Source organism: Bos indicus x Bos taurus, chromosome 10 (genome assembly GCF_003369695.1).
Source record: "Bos indicus x Bos taurus breed Angus x Brahman F1 hybrid chromosome 10, Bos_hybrid_MaternalHap_v2.0, whole genome shotgun sequence".
In the NCBI taxonomy this organism is placed as follows: Eukaryota; Metazoa; Chordata; class Mammalia; order Artiodactyla; family Bovidae; genus Bos; species Bos indicus x Bos taurus.
In genome coordinates, this window is record NC_040085.1 from 5,895,064 (window position 1) to 5,920,476 (window position 25,413).

The window sequence follows — 25,413 nt, forward strand, 5'->3', positions numbered from 1 at the left end:
GGAAGTATAGCCTGGAAGTAGGTTAAGGAGCAGTCACAAAGCTGCGAGGACCTAGCCCTGCGTACACTCACTCTCAGAGGTCATGGAAGTGGGGTGCTTAGCCAGAGAAATTTCTAGTCAATTATGAACCAAACCCCTGGGAACTGGGCAGAGGCTGATCCAAGATTACAAATCCAGGCCAGACCGGAGGTGGCCAAAATGAGCTGTACCAGGCCTGCCAGGGGATCAGGGAGAGCATTTTGTCCTGATTGTAAGTGATGCCCTCTCCTCCCCCCTTGGCCTCTTTTGTAATAGATTCTGGAGAGTTTAGGAAAGAAGAAATCAGTACATCTTACTCATCCCTGGCTGTTGATGCCTCCAGGATCACTCTGGCACCATCTAGGGCCTCTGATATACTATTTTAAACCAAACACCTTTTCCAAAAAAAAAAAACCTGTCCATTTGGACCAGTCATTTTACTCAAGGGACAGAGGCTATTATACACAACAGAGGTCTGGTGTCTGGAAAAGCTGGGCATCTTTAGAAGAGCTTGGAATGAAAAAAATAAAAAGCCCATCCTTCTGAGTGAGGCCAGCCAACCCAGCTGGAGAAGGCAGCACACTGAGGGGGGTTGCCAAAGGACCACTGGGCCAGCTTGCCAGACCCTGGGCCAAACCATTGTATAAGCTCCCCAGTATTGGAAGGGATGAAAAAAAAAATCAGGACATGTTTTCAGCTTTGTTCAGGGGCCCAGAACATGCTTTTAACTCCAGGAATCTCTGCTCTCCTCTGCAAATGGAAAATATGATCCATGAGAACAAACTTGACCACTGGAATATGTGCCTAGTCACCCAGCCCTGTAACTTGGGGTTAGGTGGCGCTATGCCTCGAGGCAACTTGTGACCATTTTCCAGAGACCCCTCTGTCCCTCTGAGCAGTTAGCTCACTTTAATGGTTTAAAGACAGGTCAGCGACCTCAGAATCAAGTACAAAATGTGCATTTATTGACATCTGTTCTGGGCCACACTGGGCTTCTAGCAAGAACAATAGCAAATATAAAAGGAAACACATTAATATAGTTAGCAACCGAGTGCAGCTGTGGATACCAGGTGATGTCTTTTCCAGATTTGGCAGAGGAAATATGATTACCTTATATTCAACAGTTGAACACTGAACATGCACTAGAGTTCCAGATTCAGCAAAGAAATGTTAGTAACATTTCAAGTAACAATATAGTTTATTTCTTTATTTCACCACCTTTTATATGTATGAACTGTGATGCAGGCCTTGCTTACATTCTATGGAGCCAGGCCAAGAATTACGCTTTATATTGGTTATTAGATCTTCAACATCAGATTATCATTAGAGGTGGGCAAAACCATGCAAAAAAGAAAATGAAAGACATTTCCAGGTACGGCACTAAAGGAAGAATGCTTGAAGCCACAGAGTTTGCCCATGGCCAATTTCTTGTTTCTTGTAGAGAGAGAATAGGACAGTGGGGCTTTATTTTGACATTTTAGGGGCTTCATGCCAATCAGTATCACGGGACAAAGACAATAAGTAAGTAAAGGAATGAAGAAACAAACACGCAAGTTGCACCAGAACAGATGGGCTTAAATTAACCGAGTGACAGTTTGGGCGTCAGTCCCACAAGGCTGTCATGTGAGATGGCAGGAGAAGAGAAGTACCACAAGCCTCAGTCGCTCAGAGGCTGCTGAGCAGCCCCAGGAAACCTCAGAGAGGCCACCCCTCCACGCTGGCTACCTTGACTTGCCCGCTGCCTCCTTGAAGGCACTCTTCCCCTGACAGTGCTTGCAGGGGAGGGCTGGGCCGGGGTGTTCTGGAGGTACTGGAAGGCACTCTGACGGCCCACCTGCCTCTCTACGCAGTTAAAGGTGAGGGCCACTCCCACATTGGCCTTCATGACTCTGGAGGAGCCATCGGATGTGCCATCAAAGCACCGGCCGAGCGCAATCTCCTTGGCTGTGCGAGGGTCCTGGTCAGTGACGGTGTAGATGCCATAGTTGTGGCCCAGTGGGTCCAAGGGCGCCAGCATGGTGTACTCACTGGTGTTGTTGTTGACCGCCAGGGGTAGGTGGTTGACCAGGTACTCATGCAGCATAGAGTTTACACTGGCTCGTTGGCAACTGCCCTGGGGGATGACCTTCACCAGCGTGCGGTCCACACGGTCCTGGTCATAGAGCATCCCACTGCACTTGAACTCCAAACAGGCAGAGGAGATGTTGGGCTGGTCCCTATCCCGTGTGCTCTTCACATCCCGGATTCCGTACAGCTTTCCCACTGTCCGCCGGTGGGTGCCCCCCATGTTACGGGATCGCACATTTATCTCCAGTGGCCCCACAATCTTCACCTTGATGTAGCAAGCCCTGAACTCCATTGGCTTGGGCCACCATGCCAGGTAGTCTTCAGTCCAGCCCATGGGGTCATCATCGTTGAAAGGGACTGTGTTATAGTCATACCGATCCCCCTCAATCTGGTAGAACCGGAAATGGGCCGCACTGGGTGGTGCGTCCTCGCATTCCCGAAGGTTCTCAAATGCATAGATGGGTCCATTGCCCTCCTCAGGTGAGTTGGGCCGTGGCTTGGCCATGCTGATCTGGAAAGCTGTCTTCTTGACCCGTGGGTCCTCATGGTCTGTCCGGCGGTACTTGAGCTTGTTGAGGTAAGGCTGAGGGACACCAATTGCATTTGGGTTGAATTTAGGAGAAGACTCCACTGCTTCCAGTTCTTCCCCAGCCAGGCTGGCCAAGACATAGGCAGAGTAAGCATCGGGGGACTGGTCATCACAGAAAGCAGGCAGGCAGGCCCCATTGGGACCCGTGAGGACACTGTCAAAGCGGCCCCAGGCCCTGGGGTTGGAGGAGAAGCCAGTCCTGGGCTCCAGGTTGATCACAGAGACCACAACCCCCTGGATCTGCTCACTGGGCAAGAACCTCTCACTCCTGTAGGCCCTCACCTTGATGAAGCACCTCCTGCTTTCCGGGACATCCAGGTTAAAAAGCCTCCTCTCACGGATCTCCATGTTGCCCACCAGGAAGGTTCTGTCTTCCCTTCTGTTCCGCCTTTGGCTTTCAGGTTTGAAGTCACCTTCCTCCTCCCAGAGCCCTGTGTCTGGATTGAGCGACCAGAGTTTCATCATGGGCACATGCTCTGGCATCTTGACCTGGGTCGAGTCAAGATGAACCTTCACCTTGCCAACATTAAGGGACTCTGAGGTGGCTTCATCTCTGAAGTCCACAGAGAACATGCCATATGTCCGAAGAGGGAAAGTGTCTCCTTCATCATTGATGAAGTTCAGGTCACTCTGGGCAGCAGTAGCTGTGGAAATATTCCGGGGATCCAGGAAGGTCACACTGGCCTTTACTTTTCCCATGTAGGGCTCCCCGTTCTGCCGGTAGAAACTCTTGGATGGGATCTCCAGCTCAGCCACAGGGTCTTCACCAGCCATATCCCCCAAGGGGATAATGTTGGTCTCCGTGGCCTCCAAGGTGATGGGCTCTTTCCGCCGAAGCATCTTGATCTCATGGAACACAGCACTCCCCTTCTTATTGAAGGGCAGCACTTTGGTGGTGTTGACGAACTTCTGCATCCTGTCCACAAACGTGAGCACCAGCCTCTCTGTGTCCTGAGGGACATGCAGAGTGAATGTGCCCTTGTAGCCGGTCATGCTCACACGGGTGTTCCCCATGTACACGTGGCCGAAGCGCAGGGGTTCCCCATTGTCAGCTGCGCTGACTCGGCCCCGCACGATTCTCCGAGTCTCCGTACACCGCTGGCAGCTGCACTCCGTGGCCACCTTGGTGGGCAGCGTGTACCCGCTGCACTGGATCTCCCTGTCTTCTGTTTTGGAGATCCCACAGCAGTGCTCCACAGCATCTCGGCACCTGATCCCATTATCCTGCTTCCCTGCACAGGTCTTGACAGGGCAACGACCCACATCATAGTAGAAGGAGTTGGTGGCATTCTGGAAACAGTCATGGGGCAGCCGGATAAGGTAGCTCTCAGGGTTTGGGTTGCAAGGAATCTCATCAGAGGCTATGGAGGGAAATAGTTCAGACATTAAATGCAGTCCTTTTCCTACACGAAGGGCACCTCAACCTCACATCTCTGACGTCTCTGTGTGCTTTCGGGTTTTCAAAGCACTGGCACGGTCCCAACTCTCACAGAACTCCTCTGAGGGAGAATGGATAGCCATTACTAATTCCATTTTATCCTTGGAGAAACAGAGTTCCTTGTGGAGACCACTACAGTAATGGTTCTCATTGGAGGGATCTTGAAAATTTGTGAGGATGTTCTGAGTTACCACCAAAACTGGGACTGCTACTGGCTTTTTGTGGGTGGGGCGGGCTTGCAGCTCTGTTTTCTGCAGTGCCTGGCACTGTGTGACATAAAGAATTTTTCTGCATTCTGCTTTCACATATTCTATAGACATTCACGTACATGGAAAGCATGTTTAAATGATCAGAACCTGGTGTTTTATACATGGTTTTACCATGCATTGAATGTCTGAAGAATGCACTACCATATAAATCGAGCTAAGATTGTACTTTGTTTAGCTTGGTCAAATACCGAGAACTGCTTCTTGTCTCAGAAAAATCACCTCCCTACAACTGCCCAAGGTCAGTACTTGTTGTTGTCACATTCATGGTGACTGGATTCAAGTGCAAGTGTCTGACTTCTTGGTGGGTGTTCTTGTGTCATTAACACTTACATATTTAAATACATATGATTTTGCATTAAGATTATTTTTTTATATTTCCGTTTTATGTCATTAGGAGCATGTTCCATATATATATATATATCTTAAAATCACATGTAGTTATTATCTATAAATTTAACTTGAATAGTAAATTACTTTTTAATTTAAAATATTAAACATATAAAGTATTAAGAATAACTGTGACAAGCAGGGAGCACTGGTATAATGAGCTGGGAACCACAGTTGACAGGGTTCCACATCTCATCTGCCAAGGTCCAAGTGCCCTGTGTCCTGTCTGTCCTGAGCTGTGTTGCTCAACTTTCTTGGAGTCTGTGAAATATTCCAGGATCCTCCCAACAAATTTCCTCCTGACTTTTGTTTGGTTTTGTTTAGGCCAATTACTAAGATATCCTCCTTCCCCCTCACTTTGCAAGTACAGGTTCCTGACTGGTCTCAGCCTCCGGTCTCCCCTCCTTCAGCTCACTTCTAGAAGCCAGCTTTAATCAGGTCACTCTTGTAAAGCCCCCTCAGTTTCCCACTTCTATAACTTTGCTCACTGTGGCCCTTGATCTGGAATGTCCCCACCTCCATACACACAGACCCTGGCCATTGTTTAACGTCAGGGGTTCACAATACTGGCCACGAATTAGAATTACTGGGGAGAGCTTTTAACCTAAGTGTTCCCAGGCCACATTCCAAACCAATAAAATCAAGCTTCCTGGAGGTAAAACACAGGCATCAATATTTTTTAAAAACTCATCAGTTGGACCTACGGTAACACAGGAAACTCTGCTCCATGTTATGTGGCAGCCAGGATGGGAAGGGAGTTTGAGGGAGAATGGATAAATGTAGATATGTGGCCGAGTCCCTTCACTGTTCACCTGAAACTACCACAACATTGTTAATCAGCTATCTGCACACGTGCTAAGTCACTTCAGTCGTGTCTGACTCTTTGCGACCCTGTGGACCGTAGCCTACCAGGCTCCTCTGTCCATGAGATTCTCCAGGCAAGAATACTGAGTGGGTTGCCATGCCCTCCTCCAGGGGTTCTTCCCGACCCAGGGATCGAAACTGCATCTCCTGCAACTCCTGCATTGCAGGTAGATTCTTTACCACTGAGCCACCAGGGAGGCCCTAATCAGCTGTACCCCAATACAAAATTAAAAGTTAAAAAAAAAAAAATGAAACAGTTGATCCCAGTGGGTGGCCAAAGCTAAAAACCACTGTTTACGCCTCCAGCAACCCACAACAATCATTCCCACCTGGAATTCCAGTTCTCTGTTTCTCATCTGTAAGTAACATCCACAACTCCTTATCTCCTGTTTCAGCTGCATTTTTTTCTATCTCTACTGACTTGTCTCTTATTTCTCCACACCTCCTGGAGTGGCAGATCTGTGAGGGTAGGATCAAGGTCTGTGCCATCTTTGTGTCCCAGAAAGCACAGCACTGGGCACAGCCCAGGACAGCCCAAGTTTTGTTCAGTTATGCCCACTCTGGCAGGGGTTTTCCAGGGGCCCTGCCAGGCTTACCTATGACAGTCAGCTGGGCAATGCGGGACTTTGCAGCCCCAGCATCGCTCTGGGCCTTGCAGAAGTACTCCCCGGCCTGGTCCCGCCGCAGATTCCTCAGCACCAGCTTGCTGTCGTGCTTGTAGAGGGAGGGGTCCAACAGTGTGTTGTTATGGTACCTGCAAGGGATGGAGAGGGACAGCCTGAGGGGACAGTGGAAGGGCTGCTATCCTTAAGGACAGTGTCAGGAGCCAGGCAGGTGACGGACATGTCCTGCAGATGCCAACTCTACAACTGACTCGGCTCATTCAAGATCACTGACTGGCCTGGGAGTCAGGGGACTTGCTTCTCAGTCTCAGCCCCACCGCTGACTGCCTATGGACCCTTGGACGAATCCTTTCACCTCTGAGCTTCAACTTCCTGTTCCATTCATCTGAAGTAGATGCCATGATTCCTAGCTGATCCGTAGAATTGTTGAGAGGGTCAAATAAGATAATGGCTGTAAAATGTTTGTGAAGGGTAAAGGACAGCCACTGGGGACTCTAACCTTGTTTGCCTTGGGGAAATTAGGACGGGAAACCTGGTTCTGTGTCCCAAGGATATAGAGTCAGGACCCTAAGACCACAGCTGCTCTGTAGGGACCCCAGCTTCAACAGGACAACAGGGCTTGCTGAGTGGCCTCAACCCTGTTGGCCCCCACTTTAAAAAAATTTTTGTTTAATTTTTTCTCATTTTTGCATGTTAGAATCTTAGTTCCCTGACAGGGGATCAAAACTACACCCCTTGCAGTCTTAACCACTGGACCACCAGAGAAGTCCCCATTCCCTGATGATGCACCAGGGCTGTGTGTGTGTGTGTGTGTGTGTTTGCATGTGTGCACTCAGTCATGTCCAACTCTGTGACCTCATGGACTGTAGCCTTCCAGGCTCTTCTGTCCATGGAATTTTCCAAGCAAGAATACTGGAGTATGTTGCCATCTCCTACTCCAGGGGATCTTCCTGACCCAGGGATGGAACCCACATCTCTTGCATTTCCTGCACTGACAGCAGGTTCTTCACCACTGCATCGCCTGGGAAGCCACACCAGAGCCTTACTTGTAACTTTCTTCTGCTGGTTATTGTCATGATTAACAGCTCCAGACCCAGTACAAGAAAGCTCTGGGTTTCCAAGAGGAGAATCAGGCCAGATAGGTGGCAGAATACTCACCAGAAATACTTGTCTGGTTTGGGCTTCCCTGTGGCCTTACAGCACAGGGACACGCTCTGCCCAGCTCTTCGTGCTTTTGTCTCAGGGCTCATCACAATGTACGGCGTTTCTGAGACAGGGATGAGAAATGGTATTTGGGGTTTTTCACTGTGACAAGTTCTCCAGAGCCTTGCTCCCTCAGGTATTTTGACATGTGTTAAAATCGTACAATTTCACACATACATCCTAGACCCCTTCTAATGGTCCTAATGGAGTCCACTCCCTCCATCCACTCAGACGGGACCCGCTCCCATAGCCTCTTAGGCAGTATCTGGGTGAGGTAGTGGCGAGCCAAGGGGACCCTGTACCAGGCAAGATTCCCAAGCATTGCCATTGAGACAGAGCTGGCTGTTTTGAATAGGGCAGTACCTTCTCTTCTGATTCCAGCAGAATTTTCTGGCCATTCTGCACTGTTTCTGAATTTCCCCAGCCTCTCTCTCTGTGACCTCCAAGCCTTACACTAGGAGGCAGGAAAAGAACGTATACATCTGAGGGAGCAAGCCATGCCACTATCTGGGGGAAGAATAGTCCAAGCAGAGTATATAGCAAGTGCAAAGGCCCTGAGGCAGGAGTGTGCCTGTGTAGTTGAGGAATAGATAGGAAGCCTTTGTAACTGTAGTAGAGTGACTCAGTGGGGGTGGTGGGGACTGTAATAGGAGTGGAGAGAAGAGGAGAGAAGGTAAGTAATGGGTGGAGGGTAGGGAACCAGATGATGTTGGAACTTGTGGACTTTTTAGTTTCACTCTGGTCAAGCTGGGAAGCCAGCTCTGAGTACTAGAATCCTTTTATTTAAAAGTCCAGCCTTCCTCCGCATCCCTACCCCCAGAGAACTTAAGTACCTGCTCTCACGAACTCCGCCCTGATGGTGGCTGCCTTCAGTCTAGTCTTAGGCACCGTGAGGTGGATAGGCGCAAACTTGGTCTTTGTGATCTTCAGGATGCTTTTGCCATCGGGGCACAACCCAGGGACTCGGAACCTTCCACTGCTGTCCGTCTGGGTCAGTAGCTTAGGTGTCTTGCTCAGGAGGTAGACAGCAGCCCCTGAGGCTGGGGCACCCCCAGGGAGGGAGACAGCCCCATACAGCACGAAGTCCTGACACATGCATGCGTCACACTCAGCATTCGCCTTGCCCATGGGGCAGGTAAGGTCACAGGCTGTGGAAAAAGAGGCCACATCAGGAGGGCATGTATGGATTCTGGCCCTCCTTCAGCCATGTCCCACCTGTGGAGTCCCATATGCTCCCTCTCATCCTTAGGTCTTTGTTACCCTCCCTCAGCAGCCTGCGTAACGAATTCCTACTCATCCTTCATGACTTAGCTCAGGACACCTCCTCTAGGAAGACTTAATTGATTCCCCTAAGTGACAATAATTGACCCTGCTCTGTGCTCCCACATTATCCTCTACGTCCCCCATCAGTGCAGCACATAATTACTTGATGAGTGGATGAATGAATGAATGAACCTGTCTCAGTCTGATCCTCTATTCAGCCCCAGCCCCATGCCCTACCTGGTACCAGGAGCAGGGGTGGTACCTGAACAGGCCTGTTCCATGCAGTGCCGGCCCTCCTCAGTGGCCTCACTGCACAGTGACACCGACTCCGCCAAGCAGGTGCGTGTTCGGGTCTGGACCCCAGGGTGACCACAAGCAGCAGAACACTTGCTCCAGGGAGACCATGGACTCCAGAGGCTGTGCTCTGTGTCTCGGCGCAAGGATCCTACAAAGAAGACCAGCAGGCGGTCTGACTTCCCTCCCAAGGGGACTCCATCAGGATGCCTGACCCCGAGGCTGCTTTTTCTCAGAGATCCAGGCCTCCATTTACATCCTAGATGTCTTTGATATTTATATTTCCTGCAAGGATTTTTCCAACAGATGGACACCAAGAGACTTGAGGAAGTGATATCTCTTAATTTTCACAATGACACCACCAAATGGGCTATAGGTGCCCTTGAAAGGGACTTACTGGCCAAGCGCTGGGACTTTGATATGCTGTCCTTGGATGTGGAGGACAGCACCATCTTTACTCTCTCCCAGTGTGAAAACAGCCCCTGCTCCTGTAGAAGGGGCCCTGGGAAGTCAAGACCTGGGGCCTCAGCAACATCAAGCCCCCTCTGCCTCATCCTTGATCTGAGACCTCTGTGCCAGGAAACGGGGGCCTCGAACCTCACCTTGAGACATTGCCCAGCCTGGGTTCCTGATCTAGTGACTGCCACTGCCACCTGAGCCTGCAGGGCCAGGCCGTGTGCACTGGCGGAACCCCAGGAAGGGAGGATGCACAATCATAATGGACAGGCCTGCAGCTGCCTCTGAATTACCCAGTATGGGCAGAGAGGACAGAAAGAGCATGAACTCCTGGACTCTGCGAACACAGGCCGGGGTTTAAATCCCAGCATTCCACTGACCAGCTGTGTCGTTCCAAGAAGTTCCCTAACCTCTCCGAACCTGGAATAACTTGTCAAAATAGAGATTCCTCACAGTCAGTTGTGAAAGTTGAGTAATGGAGAGAACTAGCAGCGTCTGGCACAGAGGAACTAAAATAGAAATGAAAACTTAGTGCCCACTGCACTTTTCACCTGCATTAAGCCCTCTGCACTTATTATCTAATTTAATCCTCGTAAAAACCCCCATAAAGTGAAAAGGTTAGTCGCTCAGTCACATCCAACTCTTTGCAACCCCATGAGCTGTAGCCCAGCCAGGCTCCTCTATCCATGGAATTCTCCAGGCGAGAATACTGGAGTGGGTGGCCATTCCCTTCTCCAGGGGATCTTCCTGACCCAGGGATTGAGCACAGGTCTCCTGAATTACAGGCAGATTCTTCACTGTCTGAGCCACCAGGGAAGCCCAAAATCCCGCATGAAGGTATATTAATACCTTTCTTCCACATGCGAGAAACCTGAGGTTCAGAGAGTTTCAGAAAATCTGCCTAAGGAACACAGTAGAGACAGTGGGCCCAGATTCAAAGCAGTCCAGCTCCAGAGCATGTGGTCTTCCCCATCAGTAAAATGGATTGAAGGGAAACTCTCCATCAACCCAGAATACTGTTGGAAACATGGCTCTCATGAAACTAACGGGTTATTATGGAGTTGAAGTACGTGTATGTGTGCGATGTCCAGAGTTTCCATGGCCAGATGCAGGCCCTGGCCTCCCTCTGTGTGGGGGCTGGCCAGGCTCACCTGGAGGGCAGAGGAAGCGCACGGTGTAATTGGAGCAGTTCTGCCCGGGTCGCTGCTCCCTGTTGAGGCACCAGAAGCCCTCGAGGGGGCTGCCATGGACCACTTGGCCAGTGCTGCCTGCGGGTTTCCAGTTGGTGGTTCGAGCCTCTAGCCGCAGGGGCCGGGCGCACACCCGGTCCCCATAGTAGAACTGAATGGCATCCAGCCGTTCGTAGTCACCCTGCCCACCCGGGTGGTCAATGTTGAACCAGATCGTCCACTCCCCAGGACCTGAGAGAGAGCCAGAGAGAGCCAGGTGGGAGCCAACCGGGCCCCAGAGCCCCCGGTGAGCTCAACCCCTGGGAGTCATCCCCGCTACCCCTCACCCACCCCTCACTGGTCTCAGGCCCCATCGCATCCCTCTGCAGCATTTCTAGAATCTCTTACCCTTCTGCACACCCTACTGCCAAAGATTCTCAGCAGCCTGACTATACCATGTCAATAACTTCCTGCCTGGTGTCTCTACCTCCAGCTTCCCCAAACCATCCCCACCCCTCTTCAATACTACAGTCAGGGTGAGCTTTCTCCATGCAGCCTGGGCCACACCACTCCCAGCTTTAACTCCCTTAGCCAGCTATTTAGGTGCTGATGAGATAGTATGTCCACTCTCCTCTCTCTTCTCTCTCCCTGCCAGTCTGTGCTCTGGCCCCAGCAAGCCCTACAGCATTCCTGGGATCTATCAGGCAGCCTCATGCTTCTGAGCTGTCCTATATACTTGGTCCCTCTGCTTGGACAGAGACGTCAGCCAAATATTCTTTTTTTTTTTTAAGTTCCCTGACCAGGAATTGAACCCAGACTCCCTGCAAGGGAAGCACCAAGTCTTAACCACTAGACTGCCAGGGAAGTCCTCAAATGCCTTTTAAAAGTGGATTTCTATGGAAGTTCCCAAATGGCTCAGTGGGTAAAAGAATCTGCCTGCAATGCAGAAGATGGGGGTTCAATCTCTGGGTCAAGAAGATCCCCTGGAGAAGGGAATGGCAACCCACTCCACTATTCTTGCCTGAAAAATCCCATGGATAGAGGAGCCTGGTGGGCTACAGTCCAAAGGATCGCAAAGAATTGGACACAACTGAGCAAAGCATTTTGTCTATGGAACCCTGACATTGTCCCCTGACTGCAGAGATTCTCTTAACAAGCTCAATAAAGACAAAGCCCCTCACCCCCATCAGTCCCTGCTCCAGCCACAACTCACTGTCCAGGAGGTTAGCAGGCTTGGCAAAGACGCCTGAGGTCCTCTTCCCAGGCTGGACTCTCCTTACTGACTGAGTGAGCATCATCTGCCTCCCTGAGGGCCAGGAGGAGAAATGAGAAGCCAAGACAGTTACAGGGGCCCAGCAGGGTCCTGCTACTAGCCTCTCGGGACGTAGGGAAGCAGGGTGATGTGGGGAATGCAACATGAGCGCTGGGCATGAGTTCAGAGTCTCACTCTGCCATTGACTGCCTGAATGACCTCAAAAGCTTTATTCTTTTAAATTTGTTTCCTCATAAAATAGAACTTTACCCTGTTTACAATAGCTAGGAAATGGAAGCAACCTAGATGTCCATCGGCAGATGAATGGATAAGGAAGTTGTGGTACCTATATACAATGGAATATTACTCAGCTACAAAAAAGAACACATTTGAGCCAGTTCTAATGAGACGTATGAAACTGGAAACTATTATACAGAGTGAACCGTATATTAACACATATATATGAAATTTAGAAAACAGTAATGACCGACCATATACGCAAGACAGCAAAAGAGACACAGATATAAAGAACAGACTTCAAGTGTATGTGAGAGAAAGCAAGGGTGGGATGATTTGAGAGAACAGCATTGAAACATGTATATTACCATATGTAAAATAAATGAACAGTGCAAGTTTTCGATAAATGAAGCAGGGCACTCAAAGCCAGTGCTCTGGGACAACCCAGAGGGATGGGGTGGGGTGGGGTGGGAAGGAAGAGGGAATGGGGTTCACGATGAGGGGACACGTGTACATCCATGGCTGATTCATGTCAATGTATGGCAAAAAGCACCACAATATTGTAAAATAATTAGCCTCCAATGAAAAGAAATAATTTTTTTTTTAATAGAGCTGTGCCAACAATCACCGCATCACAGGGTCATGGTGCCTTTTCAGGGTGATGGTGAAGGTAAAGGGACCTGGCACGCAGTATATGCTAACCAGTGTGGTTCTCTTTTCCCTTTTGTTCTAGAAATGGACCATGGGATGCTGCAAGGCAGCTGGGGCTCCTCCTGTAAGATCTGAGCCCATCCTTGGCAGAAGGGAACCTTACTTTCCTCATCTTGTAAAATGGAGATATTAGTTCCCACTGCACATGTGGTGGTCCAGCTGGCATGAGGATTCCATAAGGAAACACAAAGTCTCTGAAGTACACGGCGATTGAGACTGTGAGCCCCAGACACTGCCACTTCCTGACTGTGTGACCTTGGGCCAGGTACTTAACTCATCTGACCCCTCATCATAAAGTAAGGATAATAATAGTCCCCATCTCAGAGGATTATAGGGATTAAATAAGCTTCATAAAATCCACTTAGAATAATGCCTAGCACAGAATGTTTGCTGAGTAAAGCATTAACAACTCCATTTAGCTCAAGACCTGGACAATAGATGTCCATTTCCCTTATCCTGGCAAAGTTTGACTTTGAGAATCCACCCTCACCCTCAGGATCTGGCTGGAGGAGTGGTCCTTTAATTTTTTTTTTTTTGGCCACATCATGCAAGCTGTGGGAGCTTAGTTCCCCAGTCAGGGATTGAGTCAGTGCCCTCTGCACTGGAAGTATGAAGTCTTAACCACTGGCCACCAGGGAAGTCTTAGTCCTTTAGTTTTCTGACCGCAGCTGGCGAAGTCTCCCTGAGGAAGGGTATAGGGATCTTTGAGCCACAGGCAGCGAGCCTCGAGGCCCAACCCACCTGAGGCTGAGTTGGAGGCTCCAAAACAGAAAGGTGAGAGGAGAGCAGAGGCCTGCAAAAGCTTCAAAAGGCAATTAACTCTCACATGAGAGAGTCAAATTAGTATTCTCTTTGCTGCTTAACTGGGGGTGATAGTAGCTCTTTTATTCAAACTAATATGATTTCCCTTCAGATTGCTGAATGTTAATTATCTTCATCAACAAGAGCTGTCAGGCAGAAAGAGCAAGGCAGGAGATGGGCCCATAGAGGGTTTGGCAAGCTGCTCGGACAGCCTCTGTTCCCGCATCTGCAGTCACAAAGCCCGCAGTGCTCATAGCTCTGAGAGAGAATTCTGAGCATTTTTTGCTTTACCTGAGTATGCAGCTAGAAATCAGGAAAAGAAAGGGAGGTGGGAGAGAGTATGCAGCCTGGTGCTGTGAGCTCTGATGCTCAGATGCCTCGGGGAGCCCACGTGGCAAATTCTCTCCACCTGTTCCCTGGTGAACTCAGAGTCACCAGAGAATGGGGTCTGAGGACAAGGAGACCAGAAGGGGTTCTAGTGTCTCTGTGAAATTCGGCTACAGGGTCGAAATGAATTTTCATGAAGCTAAAATCAGATCTCACCCTAAATCCGGATGTGAGAACTCAGGGATTCCTTTTGCTTTGGCTGTCAGGAAGCTCAGAGCTAAATTCAGCACTGAGGGGGCCGTGGTAACCCTCTTCCTCCTTCTGAGTGACATCTTATCCCTCTCCTCATTTAGAAGATTCTGTCCTGTGAGTTTTTATATTGGGACCTATCTCAAACCCTTTAGGAAAACAAGCAGGGTATAAACTATGAATAAAAAGATAAACCAGCCTCGGGTCTTAGTGCCACAGCTATAGTTTAAGGCAGGTGCAGAGTTGGGTCCCAGACCAAATGTGACTTTCCTATGGCAAGTAGCAGCTTAGAGAGACAGGAGATACTTAGCCTGTACCCAACGCTGAGGTGATCTGCAGAACTAGGAAGAAGAACGTGCAGGCCTTCGCCCCTGCCATCTTTTCCCCGGTCCTGTGGGGAACGTGGCAGGAGCTGAGTAAGGGTTCCTTCACAGAGTTGGCGTCCCTGGAATGCAATCCCTGAGAAGTTTCTCAGATCAGTGACCTGCAAAGAAACAAAGCTTATCAGGTTCCATATCTCTGAGTTGACTCAGGTTTTGAGCAGAACTATTTCTTTTCTTTCTTTAAAAAAAAATTTTTATTAATTTATTTTTTTGGCTGCACCTCACCACACGTGGGGTGTTAGTAACCCAACCAAGGATTGAACCCGCACCCCCTGCAATGCAAGCGTGGAGTCTTCACCACTGGACTGCCAGGGAAGTCCCCAGAACTATTCTATTTCTTAACCTATCAAAAGTGAAAGGCGGACAGAATGAAGTCTTGTGAGGATGATACCTGCCCACATTGCAAATGTGGGCAGCTTGGGAGAGGCAGAGAGTCAGAATCTCAGTTCACATGAGGCAGGCCTGGATTCAAACCCCGGGTCCAGGTGCTAGGACCCCACCTTGAGATGGGACATAAGGGACAGTTGGGGTGAGATGTTTCCTTGCCAGCGAGGGGTGCCTGTGCTCACCCCGAGCAGCCTCTGGGTGACTCGTAAATCACTTCCAAGACCCAGGCTTGGGGGCCTGTCTTGCTGCCCTTGGTGGGACTCACGTTCCTGCACAGCAGGGCTACATATTAAGGCTGGGCAGCCCCTGCCCCGACTACAGCAACCTCTCACAGGACAGGCAAGCTGGAGGGTGCAGATGCTTCAGACACACCAGCTCCATGAACACATTCCCAGATGTGCACAGGCTGCAGAGGGAACACATTTCTGGCCTGCTTGGGAGTCACACAGCCAGAAGCCTGCTGAAGAAGAGCAGAGCAGACCCACAGGGAGAGGCTGGGGCCCCCCAGTAACTGCTGAGTGGGGGTTAGGGAACAGGAACAGGAAGAGAAGCTCCCCTGTTCTCCAAGAGGCCTGGTAATAGGGCCAGGACCCAGGCTCCCGCTCAATTTTCTCTCTCCCCAGACCTCTGGCCAACCCCGATTCTGACCAGTGCCTGGAAATTCAAGAGGGATTGACTTCAACCTCCGAAGTCCAGGGTGTGGTGAGAAAAGGGAGATTCCTCCTTTCTGGAAAAAAAGATTCAAAAGCACTTAGTTGTCCCAGAAGAAGAACAGACCAAGCCCACACTGCAGACCATCCAGCTCTAAGGCCACTAACTCCGCCACCTGAACAGAGTGCAGGGTCTCCAGGGTCCCCAGCTCTTGTGGGTCTCACCCCCAGCTCCCAGGCTCTGAGCCAAGGGCTGAGCACTCCCCAGGGCCTGCACGGCCCTCAGCCTGGGACTGCTCTGGGACTGTCTGGAGCCAAAGTGGCTTGAGGCACCTTGTGGAAAAACCATTTCCCATCTGGCAGCCCATGGAAGTTTCCTCAGCATAGACTCTGCTGGTGAGGCTCCCCAGTCCGCAGGTCTCAGAGCGCTCAGACAAAGAAGGCTGGCTGACTGCAGGAAAAAGGGAGAGTACCCAGAGGTAAGAGACCCTGACTGGGCCCTCTGAGGGCCCCTATCCTCATGTCGGGGAGGGAGAAGACCTGGGGCTAGTTCCAAAGAAGAAAGGCAAGTCTTGTCTGCGGGAGGTGAGGCGGCTGGTGGGGGGTGCCCCGGGGTAGCTGAGCCAGGCTGAGCGGTGCAGGGATGGGCCAAGGAGAACAGAGAGGGGCTCACCGTGTCTTGAGCGGGACTCCTCAGCTGGGGGGTCCGAGTTTTCCTCTCTCCAGCAGGCCAGCCACCAGGCCTTATATAGCACAGCTGGAGGCTCAGCCTGTGGCACTGCGCCAGGGGAAGCAGCCGCGAAACCAGATCTGAGCCTGAGGAAGCTCAGCCTTCTCCTCCCCTCCCCACATCCCCAGCAGCTTCCAGAGGCCTGATTTCACTTCCAGATCCTCAGGGGGAGATGCCGCAGGGCCTGGGGATGGGCCAGGTGGGCAGCTGCCCGGGGCTCCATAGGCCAGAGCAGAGGGATGGGTGGGGAGGCAGGGGCTTGGGGAGCAGCCCTGGGGAGGGGCCAAGGGGAATTCTACGTGTGGGCAGCGCTTCATGGCTCAGGGGGTGGTATGCTCTTGCCTAAGCTTTGCCTGCTGATCCCCAACATTCCCCTGGCCCCGGCCCACCTATGCAGAGAAAGAACTTTGCTGCCCTTAGCACATACCCCGAGTTCTCTTAGGCACACAGATCACCTGACCTCTCATCTAGGGCTGCCTTGTCTGATTGGGCAACTACTCGGCTTCTGTGGCTCTGAGGGAGCACTCAGGGACCCTCCAAAGGGACAAGGGGCAAAGCGATTGTGGGGCCAGGAGGAGAACAGTTCTTTCCTACCCCTTCCTGCCTTCATTTGGGTGCCTGCCTATACCGAATGGATCTGAGAGGAATCCCTGCATATGGATTCTCTGAGATCGTGCCAGATGCTCATATATGTGCAAGTGTGTGTGTGTGCATGTGAGAGTACTTTGGGTATGGGCACCCACCAGCAATGAGCAGCCACCTTACCCACAGGTGGCGTAAGCAGCTGCTAGTGTTTCCAGACTTTAGCCGCCTCCCCCGCGGCATGAGCTTGCCTCTCCTCACAGGCAGCAGTTCTATAATTGTAGCATGCATTAGAACCCCCTGAAGAGCTTGTGAAAGCACAGATGCCGGACCCCACACCCAGGCTTTCTGGTTCAGTAGATCTGAAGTGAGGCCGGAGACTTTGCTTTTTTTTTTTTTTTTTTGAGACTTTGCATTTCTGACAAGCTCCCAGGTGATTTTGATGGGCTGGTTAATGGACCACCCAAAGAGAGAGTCCCGGGTGGAGGCACCAGATGGGAAGGGGGTGAACCAGGGAGACAGCAAGAGTTGCCAAGGTTTGCCTTACAACCCAGGCTCATTGGGCCTAGGCTGGGCTTTCTGCCTTATGCGGGGCCTGGAGATAGAGGCCTGGCCCATGTGGCCCTCCACACCAGCGTCAGCTCCCTCTTTCCACACACTATCGACGAGCACCTGTTTGGAGCAGGCTCTAGGATCAGTACTGGGAGCACATAGGGAGAAGACATCTCCATGATTTCAGAGGAAAAAGCCCTGTATGGAAATGATCCCACAGTGCTGCAGTGCACACTTCTTCAGTTGTGCGTGTGTGCTTGTGTGTTTGTGCCTTTCTCTATAGGTATGTGCCTGTGTGAATGCGATATGTATGTATATATATATGGGCTTCCCTGGTGGCTCAGATGGTACAGAATCTGCCTGCAGTAGAGGAGACCTGGGTTTCGATCCCTGGGTCAGGAAGGTCCCCTGGAGAAGGGAATAGCCAGCCACTCCAGTATTCTTGCCTGGAGAATTCCATGGACAGAGGAGCCTGGTGGACTCCATGGGGTTGCAAAGAGTTGGACATGACTGAGTGACTAACATTCGTTCATATATATATATATATATATATATATATATATATATATATATGTCTTTCTCTCTGTGTGAATGTGTGTGGGTGTAAGCAAGGGTTTAGAAGCTCTGTTTCCCTGAGCATCATCCTGGACAGGAGCTGTTGGGGGAGAAGCGGATGGGTGGAGGAAGGATATTGAGTAAAGACAGCCCTTAAGCAGATCCAAGGCACAGACCTGGTTTGCTTTTTCTACTGGAGCCTCCTGGTTTCCCTCCTGGCCCCCAGATTTTGGCCCAGAGATTCTGTAGCTAGACCAAGTCTGGTCCAATTATAGTCAGAGCCAATCCATGAAGCAGCTTTAGTCTGAACTAAGTGAAGGCAAAGTGTGAACTGAGTGAAGACCCTAAGAACTCTGCTGGTCCGTGGACAAAAGCCGAGCCCCAATAGCCTGATCAGAGGCCAGGAGAAAAACAGGAACTTGGGAGCCAAAAGTATAGTACTGGTTCTATTGCTAATTCTGATGTGTGATCTTGGACAAGTAATGACCCACATGACTCTGGACCTCCTATGCAGCAGGAGTTCAGACTGAGAGAGCTCTGAGGCCCCCACCAGCTCTTGCAAGGTTTGATAAGATGCTGACAATGACTACAACAGAAAGGAGAGAACAGAAGAAATGACAGCTCCAAAGACTCTCACCAGAGGTTAGGCCAAAAGCCAGAAAAGTCACTTGACCACCAAGACTGGATAAGGAGAGCAAGGTAGACAGGAGAGGAAGGCGCGCGGGAGGTAAACCAGAGGACAAGAGGTCAGAGTCAGGGTAATCAATCTTTCCAGGGCCTCTACTCTATGGAACCACAGAGTACATGAAAGAGGTCTCCCCAGCCTGTCTTTTCCTTCGGTAGCAGGAGGCAGGAAGCCTAGGACTCAGCAAAGGGAAGCCCTTTAGGCCATGATCCCTGCCTAGGTGTCCTTGCTTGGCCAGGAACTCACATCTCAGGCCCCATTTACCCTGCCCCAAGGGTAGGGTGGTAGGGTAAATGGCCAGAGGGTCTTGTCATGGTTGGCACAGGGCTGAGCTAGAATCCCTGGGCTCTGCTAACCTCCCTGCCATTGGTGTCCTTCTAGCTCATCTCCTCCCATCTCTCCCGTTGAAGAATCCTTTTCTGTCCCCAAGAAGGACTGAGCAGCTAACTGCACAGGGCTAGACTGGTGGAATCTGAGCCCATCCCCACACCCTGCTCCCAGGACGCCTTTGAGGGAGAGGCTTCTCTTCTCCTTGGCCAGGACCTCAGGATAGTGAGGGCTTGGGAGGCAGCCACAGACCCAGACTGTCCAGGGCCTGGCCTAGCTGGGTCAGCGCCAACCATGAGTGGCCACCTGGGGCTCCTTCAGGCCAGGCCAGTCTGCTGCAGCTCCAAGCCCTCTCCTGGAACACACGGGAAACCCATCAATCACCCCCACCCTTGTCCAGGGGATCGAGGGGCTTGGAATCCAGTTTAGCCAGGCCATCTGTGACCCAAGCCTATGTCCAGGGGTCTCCACCCTGCGGAGGGGAAAGAAACTTGGGAATACTGGGAGGGGTCTGACGTCATGCTGGCGGCTCCAGAGGAAGGGATCTGTCTCGGACTCTCTGACCACCTCTCCTATGCTCCCATCATCGCCCCCTTGTGGCCTGAGGAGGCTTTGCAGGCCTGGGTAGGGATGCGCCACTGCTGATTCCTGGGGACTGGAGGACTTCACTGCAGCTCTGGACGACCCTCAGGGGCTGCTGACCCAGTATGTATGGGAGTTGAGATACCCAGAGTCTACAGGAGTGGGAGAGCTCACTCTCTGACCCTGTTGGTCTCCTCCCTGTGCTAGATACTGTCTGTCACTTTTCCCACCCAGTGCCTTTACAGTTCTACTCCTCAGCTTCCCATCTTCCTCCCCACCCATGTGAATGTCCCCCATCTGCCAATACCCCATCTTAGTCTCCCTGCTCCTGCCCTCTCTGACCACCCAGGCCCACCTTGACTATTGCTTCTCAGATCTCAGATGATAATGTTCAGCATCCTGTAATTTACAAGGCACATTCCTGATCATCATCCCATCTTCAGCCTCACAGCTGATCTGCGAGACAGGAATGATGACACCCATTTCACAGATGGGAAACCGAGGCTCAGAAAGGTGAAATACACTCCAGCCATGTGCTCCTCAGTGAGAACATGCTAGACTACTCTGGCTCTGCCCGCCTGGTATATACATCCTTCTTCCCATACACACATTAATTTCAAAAATGTCCCTATCTAATACGATCCAGCTATCTATCATACTGTGGTGGATTAAATATGACCACAAATTCTTTTCAACTCTTCCATTATGAGGTAGAGTCTCTTTACTCACCCTTTTGACCTGGACTGACTTTGTCACTTGCTTTGAACAAAGGATTGAGAGAAATGATACTCAAGAGATCTTGCCACCTTCACTCCCTAGGAACATTCTCCTGAGATCACCATATAAAGAAGTCAATCTGTTCTCCTAGAGAACGACAGACCACATGAAGGAGAACTGAGACCCCCAGCCAACAGCCAGACATGTGAATGAGGACATCTTGAACTTTCTACCTCAGCAGTTGCATAAGCGAGCCAGGTAAGTCCAGCAAAAGAATGGCCTAGCCACCCACAGAATCACAGGGAATGATAATCATTGTTGTAAGGCACTAAGTTTTGGGTTGATTTGTTGTACTGTAACAGATAACCGATATACACACTCAGGGGCTTCCCAGGTGGCACCACAGCTAAAGAACCCGCCTGCCAATGCAGGAGACATAAGAGACGAAAGTTTGATCCCCAGGTTGGGAAAAACCCCTGGAGGAGGGTATGGCAACGCACTCCAGTATTCTTGCCTGAAGAATCCCATGGACAGAGGAGCCTGGTGGGCTACAGTCCATGGGGTTGCAAAGCATCAGACATGACTGAGGCAACTCAGCACACACGTACACATACACGCTAAGAGTAAAAGAGCTTCAAGTTACAAAAGACAAAGCACAACTCAGATTGGATTATGCAGAAAAGGGATCTAATGGTTGTGAAAATTGAAGTCCTGGGGAAAATTGGATCCAGGGACTCAAATAACATCATCAGGATTGTTCTCCATCCATGTCTCAACTGCTTTCTCTGAGATGGTTTTTTTCCCAAGGAGGCTGTAGCAGAGTCTGTATTTTCCCAAGTTGGTTCCAACAATAGCTTCCATTGCACATGTTCATGTACAAGGTGATTGCCTTCCTCTGCCATCAAGAAGTAGAATCTAATTTCCCTCCCCTTGAATCTCAGCTGGCCTATGACTGACTTGTAACCAAGAACGAGATGAACTTTTAAGGCTAGGTCAGAAAAGGTCATACAACTTCCATTTGGGATGTCTGCTCTGGGGAAAGCCAGCTAACTTCCCAGAGACCACCAAACTGGAGAGGCCTGGTGTCGGTGTTACGGTAGGAGGTCCCAGCTGAGCCCAGTCTTCCAGGCCTCACCATGAAGGCTCCAATCACGTGAGTGTAGCTGTCTTGGACCCTCCAAGTCAGACCAGCTCATCTACTAGATGAGTGCCACAAAGTGGCCTCAATCCAAGTCATAAAAAACAAGTCATTGTTTTTTGAATTGCCCAGTCAAGCCCTACATGAGACCCTGACCTATAGAATTCTGAGGCTATGAGAAAATGATCATCATTTAAGCCACTAAGATTTGGGGTAGTTTGTTATGCAACAGTAACTGAAACAGATGCTGTATCTTCCAGAAGATCCAGGCTCCTTTCTAGCATGTCTCAAATCTCCAATTGAAAAAGCATGACTTCTGTGTTGAGCAGAAGTCCTGGGAAAGGCTCTTTCTGAGCCCTTCCTGACCCTGTGCCCATAACCATGGGGGTAGAAAGCTCTGATTAGTCCACTTCTGGAGGCAGGGGTAGATCATCTCACTGGAATCACAGGGACTGACTTTTCCCAAAGAAAAATTGTGGTGCTGTCACCAGAAGTAGGAAGAATGGATGTTAGGAAGCAAAAAATGACACATACCCACCAAAAATACAACCACAAATACAAACCAAAAAGTACAACTCCTACTTCAGGTTGAGTAGGAGTCAACCTGAAATGTCTAACTACTAAACTTTTTTTTAATCCAGATTCTTTTTTAAAAAATTAATTTATTTTTGGTTTCGCTAGGTCTTTGTTGCTGTGTGTGGGCTTTCTCTAGTTATGGCAAGCAGGGGTTACTAGTCGTTGCAATGCACGGGTTTCTTGCTGCGGTGGCTTCTCTTGTTGCAGAGCACAGGCTCTAGACACACGGGCTTCAGTAGTTCTGGTGCATGGGCTTAATTGTTCTGTGATGTGTGGGATCTTCCTGGACCAGGGATCGAACCCATATCCCCTGCATTAGCAGGCAAATTCTTAACCACTAGACCGCCAGGGATTCTAACTAATCTTGATACCAGTAGTTGAATCTTGATATCAAAAACCACTTTAATAGCTGTCAACCTCAGCATTTACCCTCCCTTTGTTCTTCGGCAAACCTACCCATGAATCACTTCCTCTCACCCTGTAACCACATCAGCACTTCCCAAAAGAGCTGGGCAAAACTGAACAACTATAACAACTCCAGCTTAGAAAATGAAAGAAAAAGAAACCTTCAGAACTATGCAAATCACGCGGTAGCTGCACACACGGTGCCTGCTGGTCAACACCTGGTCTTATGAGGGTGTGCTGACTCTTCAAAGGTTGCGGGTGGGGACCAGATACCCTGAGAATGGGCACGATCTGCAGATGCCCCAAAACATGCCCAGCAGAGCCCTCCACCTTGTGTAACATGCTCACTGTGTTCATGCTCCTTAAACTTAAAAATAAAGTCACCTTAGGACTTCCCTGGTGGTCCAGTGGCTAAGACTCCACGGTCCCAATATAGTGGGCCTGGGTTCGATCCCTGGTTAGGGAACTAGATCCCAACTAAGACCACAGCTAAGAAAAACTAACACGCCACAACTAAGACCGAGAGCAGTCAAATAAACAAGTAAATATTTTTTTAAAAAAAGGTCACCTCACTGTCCTGTGGTGCACTTACCATGGTGTCAACCTTGAATTCACACATGGCATCTCTAGTGCTCCCCACACTTACCACAAGGTGCTCACACCCACAGAAGCCCCAGTGTCTTCACCACTGACTGTGAGAGTCAGCATGATGCTCCCCAAGCTGTCATGGCGGGCTCAGAGTCACCACAGTGTCTCCACCACACTTCCAGTGTCTCCCACACTGAGACATTGTTCTGTTCACTGCACAAATCAGTGAGTTCACATTCTACGTGTGGACATGAGCGTGTCCCACAGTCCCTGCCCCCCCTGTGTGTCTCAGGGACACCCCCACTCACAATTTTGTGTAGGACTAGGGGGTTCACACTTACCAGGGAGTCATGGCAAGAGTGTTCACACTCCCCTCCTGACCTGTCACACTCAGGGTGATGCGTTTGCCCCAGGTGTTCATCAAGCTCACCCTGAAGCATCTGACAGCTGCCTGTTTCCCGCCTGCAGCAGTGATGGGCATGGCCTGTATCAGGGCTGAGACGAGGCAGATGTCGGGTGGATGTCCTCTCAGACCATACATGCCCAGGACCCATGGCCGTTTAATGGGCTAGAACTGCAGAAAGTGGAGTGTGAGGAGCCTCCCTCTTTCTAAGCAGAATATTTCGCCCACACAACACCTGGGTTGTAAAGATTTGGGCCTCCAGATGGCCCTTGGAAACAGGCAGCAAGGGGAATGGAAGTTAGAAAGGCCTGGGTGGGCAGGCTTAGCCAGACAGGGAGGGACGGCAGGAGACAGCAGACATGGGCCTGCACAGATCATCCTCGGTGGGTTGACTCTTTGTTTCCAGAAATAAAGCAGTGTTCAGTGTGGCCGAATTGAGAAATTACTCCCACCCCCAGGAGAACAATAGCTTTGAGGACAGAATGTTGGCCAGTAACAGAAAAGGCAAAGAAAGGGAAGAAGAAAATTGAATCCCTCTTCTTTTTACTTTATTTTTTTTTTAACTTTTTCTTTCTTTTTTTTAAAAAAATTACTTATGTATTTGGCTGCAATAGGTCTTAGCTGTGGCACGCAGGATCTTTAGTTGCAGCCTATGGGATCTAGTTCCCTGACCAGGGATCGAACCCCAGGCACCCTGCATTGGGAGCTCGGAGTTTAGCCACTGGGCCACCAGGAAAGTCCCCTCACTTCCCATTTTTAAAAATGGAAGCATAATTTTCATTCTGTAAAATCACCCTTTTGAATAGAAAATTCTATGATTGTTTACAAATGCAGACAGTCTTGTAACCATATCACCATCAAGATACAAAATACTTCTGTCTTCTCAGAAACTCCCTTCGGAGTCAGCCCCCTTCCCTATCCGCAGCTGCTGACCACCACTGATCTGTCTCTTTTCCTATCATTTTACTTTTACGAGAATGTCCTGTAAATGGAATTCTTTGGTATGAGCCTTTTAAGTCTACCTTCTTTCACTTAGTATAATTATCCAGGTTGTTGCATGTGTCAATAACTCATTCCTTTTCACTGTTGAGTAGTATTCTATTGTATGGATATGCCACAGTTTCTTTGTTCGTTTACCAGTTGAAGGACATGTGGGTTGTCTCCCAGTTTTTAGCAATTATATTTTAGCTATGAATATTTGTGTACCAATTTTTGTATAAACATGTTTTTCACTTCTTTTGAGTAAATATCTAGTAGGAGTGTGATTGTTGGGTTATAAGTGAAGTGTATGCTTAACTTTATAAGAAACTGCCAAACTGTTTCCCAGAGTGATTATTCCATGTACTTTCCCACAAGCAACATGAGAGTTCCAACTGCTCAGCATTCTCATTAACACTTGATACTGTTAAAATCACACCTTTGGCTGTTTTTAAGCCTTTCCAATGGTCGGAGAAGGCAATGGCACCCCACTCCAGTACTCTTGCCGGGAAAATCCCATGGATGGAGGAGCCTGGTAGGCTGCGGTCCATGGGGTCACTGGGAGTCGGACACGACTGAGCGACTTCACTTTCCCTTTTCACTTTCATGCACTGGAGAAGGAAATGGCAACCCACTCCAGTGTTCTTGCCTGGAGAATCCTAGGTACGGGAAGCCTGGTGGGCTGCCGTCTATGGGGTCGCACAGAGTCGGACACGACTGAAGCGACTTAGCAGCAGCAGCAATAGTTGGGTAGTGTGTCTAGTTTTAATTCACACTTCCCTGGTAACCAGTGACGGTGAGCAGCTTTTCATACTCTTATTTGCCATTTCTATGTCTTCTTTGATGAAGTGTCTGTTCATATACTTTGCCCATTTTGTAATTAAGTTATTTGTTTCCTCATTATTGAATTCGGAGTGTACCTTATATATTATAGATACAGGTTTTTATCAGATGTATT

General features: G+C 49.8%; 1 protein-coding gene across 4 annotated transcripts; it reads right to left on the bottom strand.

The window, feature by feature from the left end:
* Positions 1-961: 961 nt before the first annotated feature.
* CILP (cartilage intermediate layer protein) lies at positions 962-16,448 on the bottom strand. 4 transcript variants are annotated; one of them, XM_027552989.1, is made up of 9 exons: positions 16,311-16,448; positions 14,535-14,701; positions 11,854-11,946; positions 10,623-10,892; positions 8,984-9,166; positions 8,292-8,606; positions 7,414-7,522; positions 6,229-6,386; positions 962-4,035 (listed from the first exon to the last, which is right to left on the bottom strand). In XM_027552989.1, exons 2-9 carry the CDS (start codon positions 14,593-14,595, stop codon positions 1,676-1,678), a joined length of 3,549 nt encoding a protein of 1,182 aa, XP_027408790.1. In that variant the 5' UTR covers positions 14,596-14,701; positions 16,311-16,448; the 3' UTR covers positions 962-1,675. The 4 variants fall into 4 exon arrangements, with proteins under 4 accessions (XP_027408790.1, XP_027408791.1, XP_027408792.1 ...); XM_027552990.1 differs by lacking the exon at positions 11,854-11,946; XM_027552991.1 differs by lacking the exon at positions 10,623-10,892 and having other exon boundaries at positions 16,311-16,447.
* Between the last annotated feature and the right edge of the window lie 8,965 nt (positions 16,449-25,413).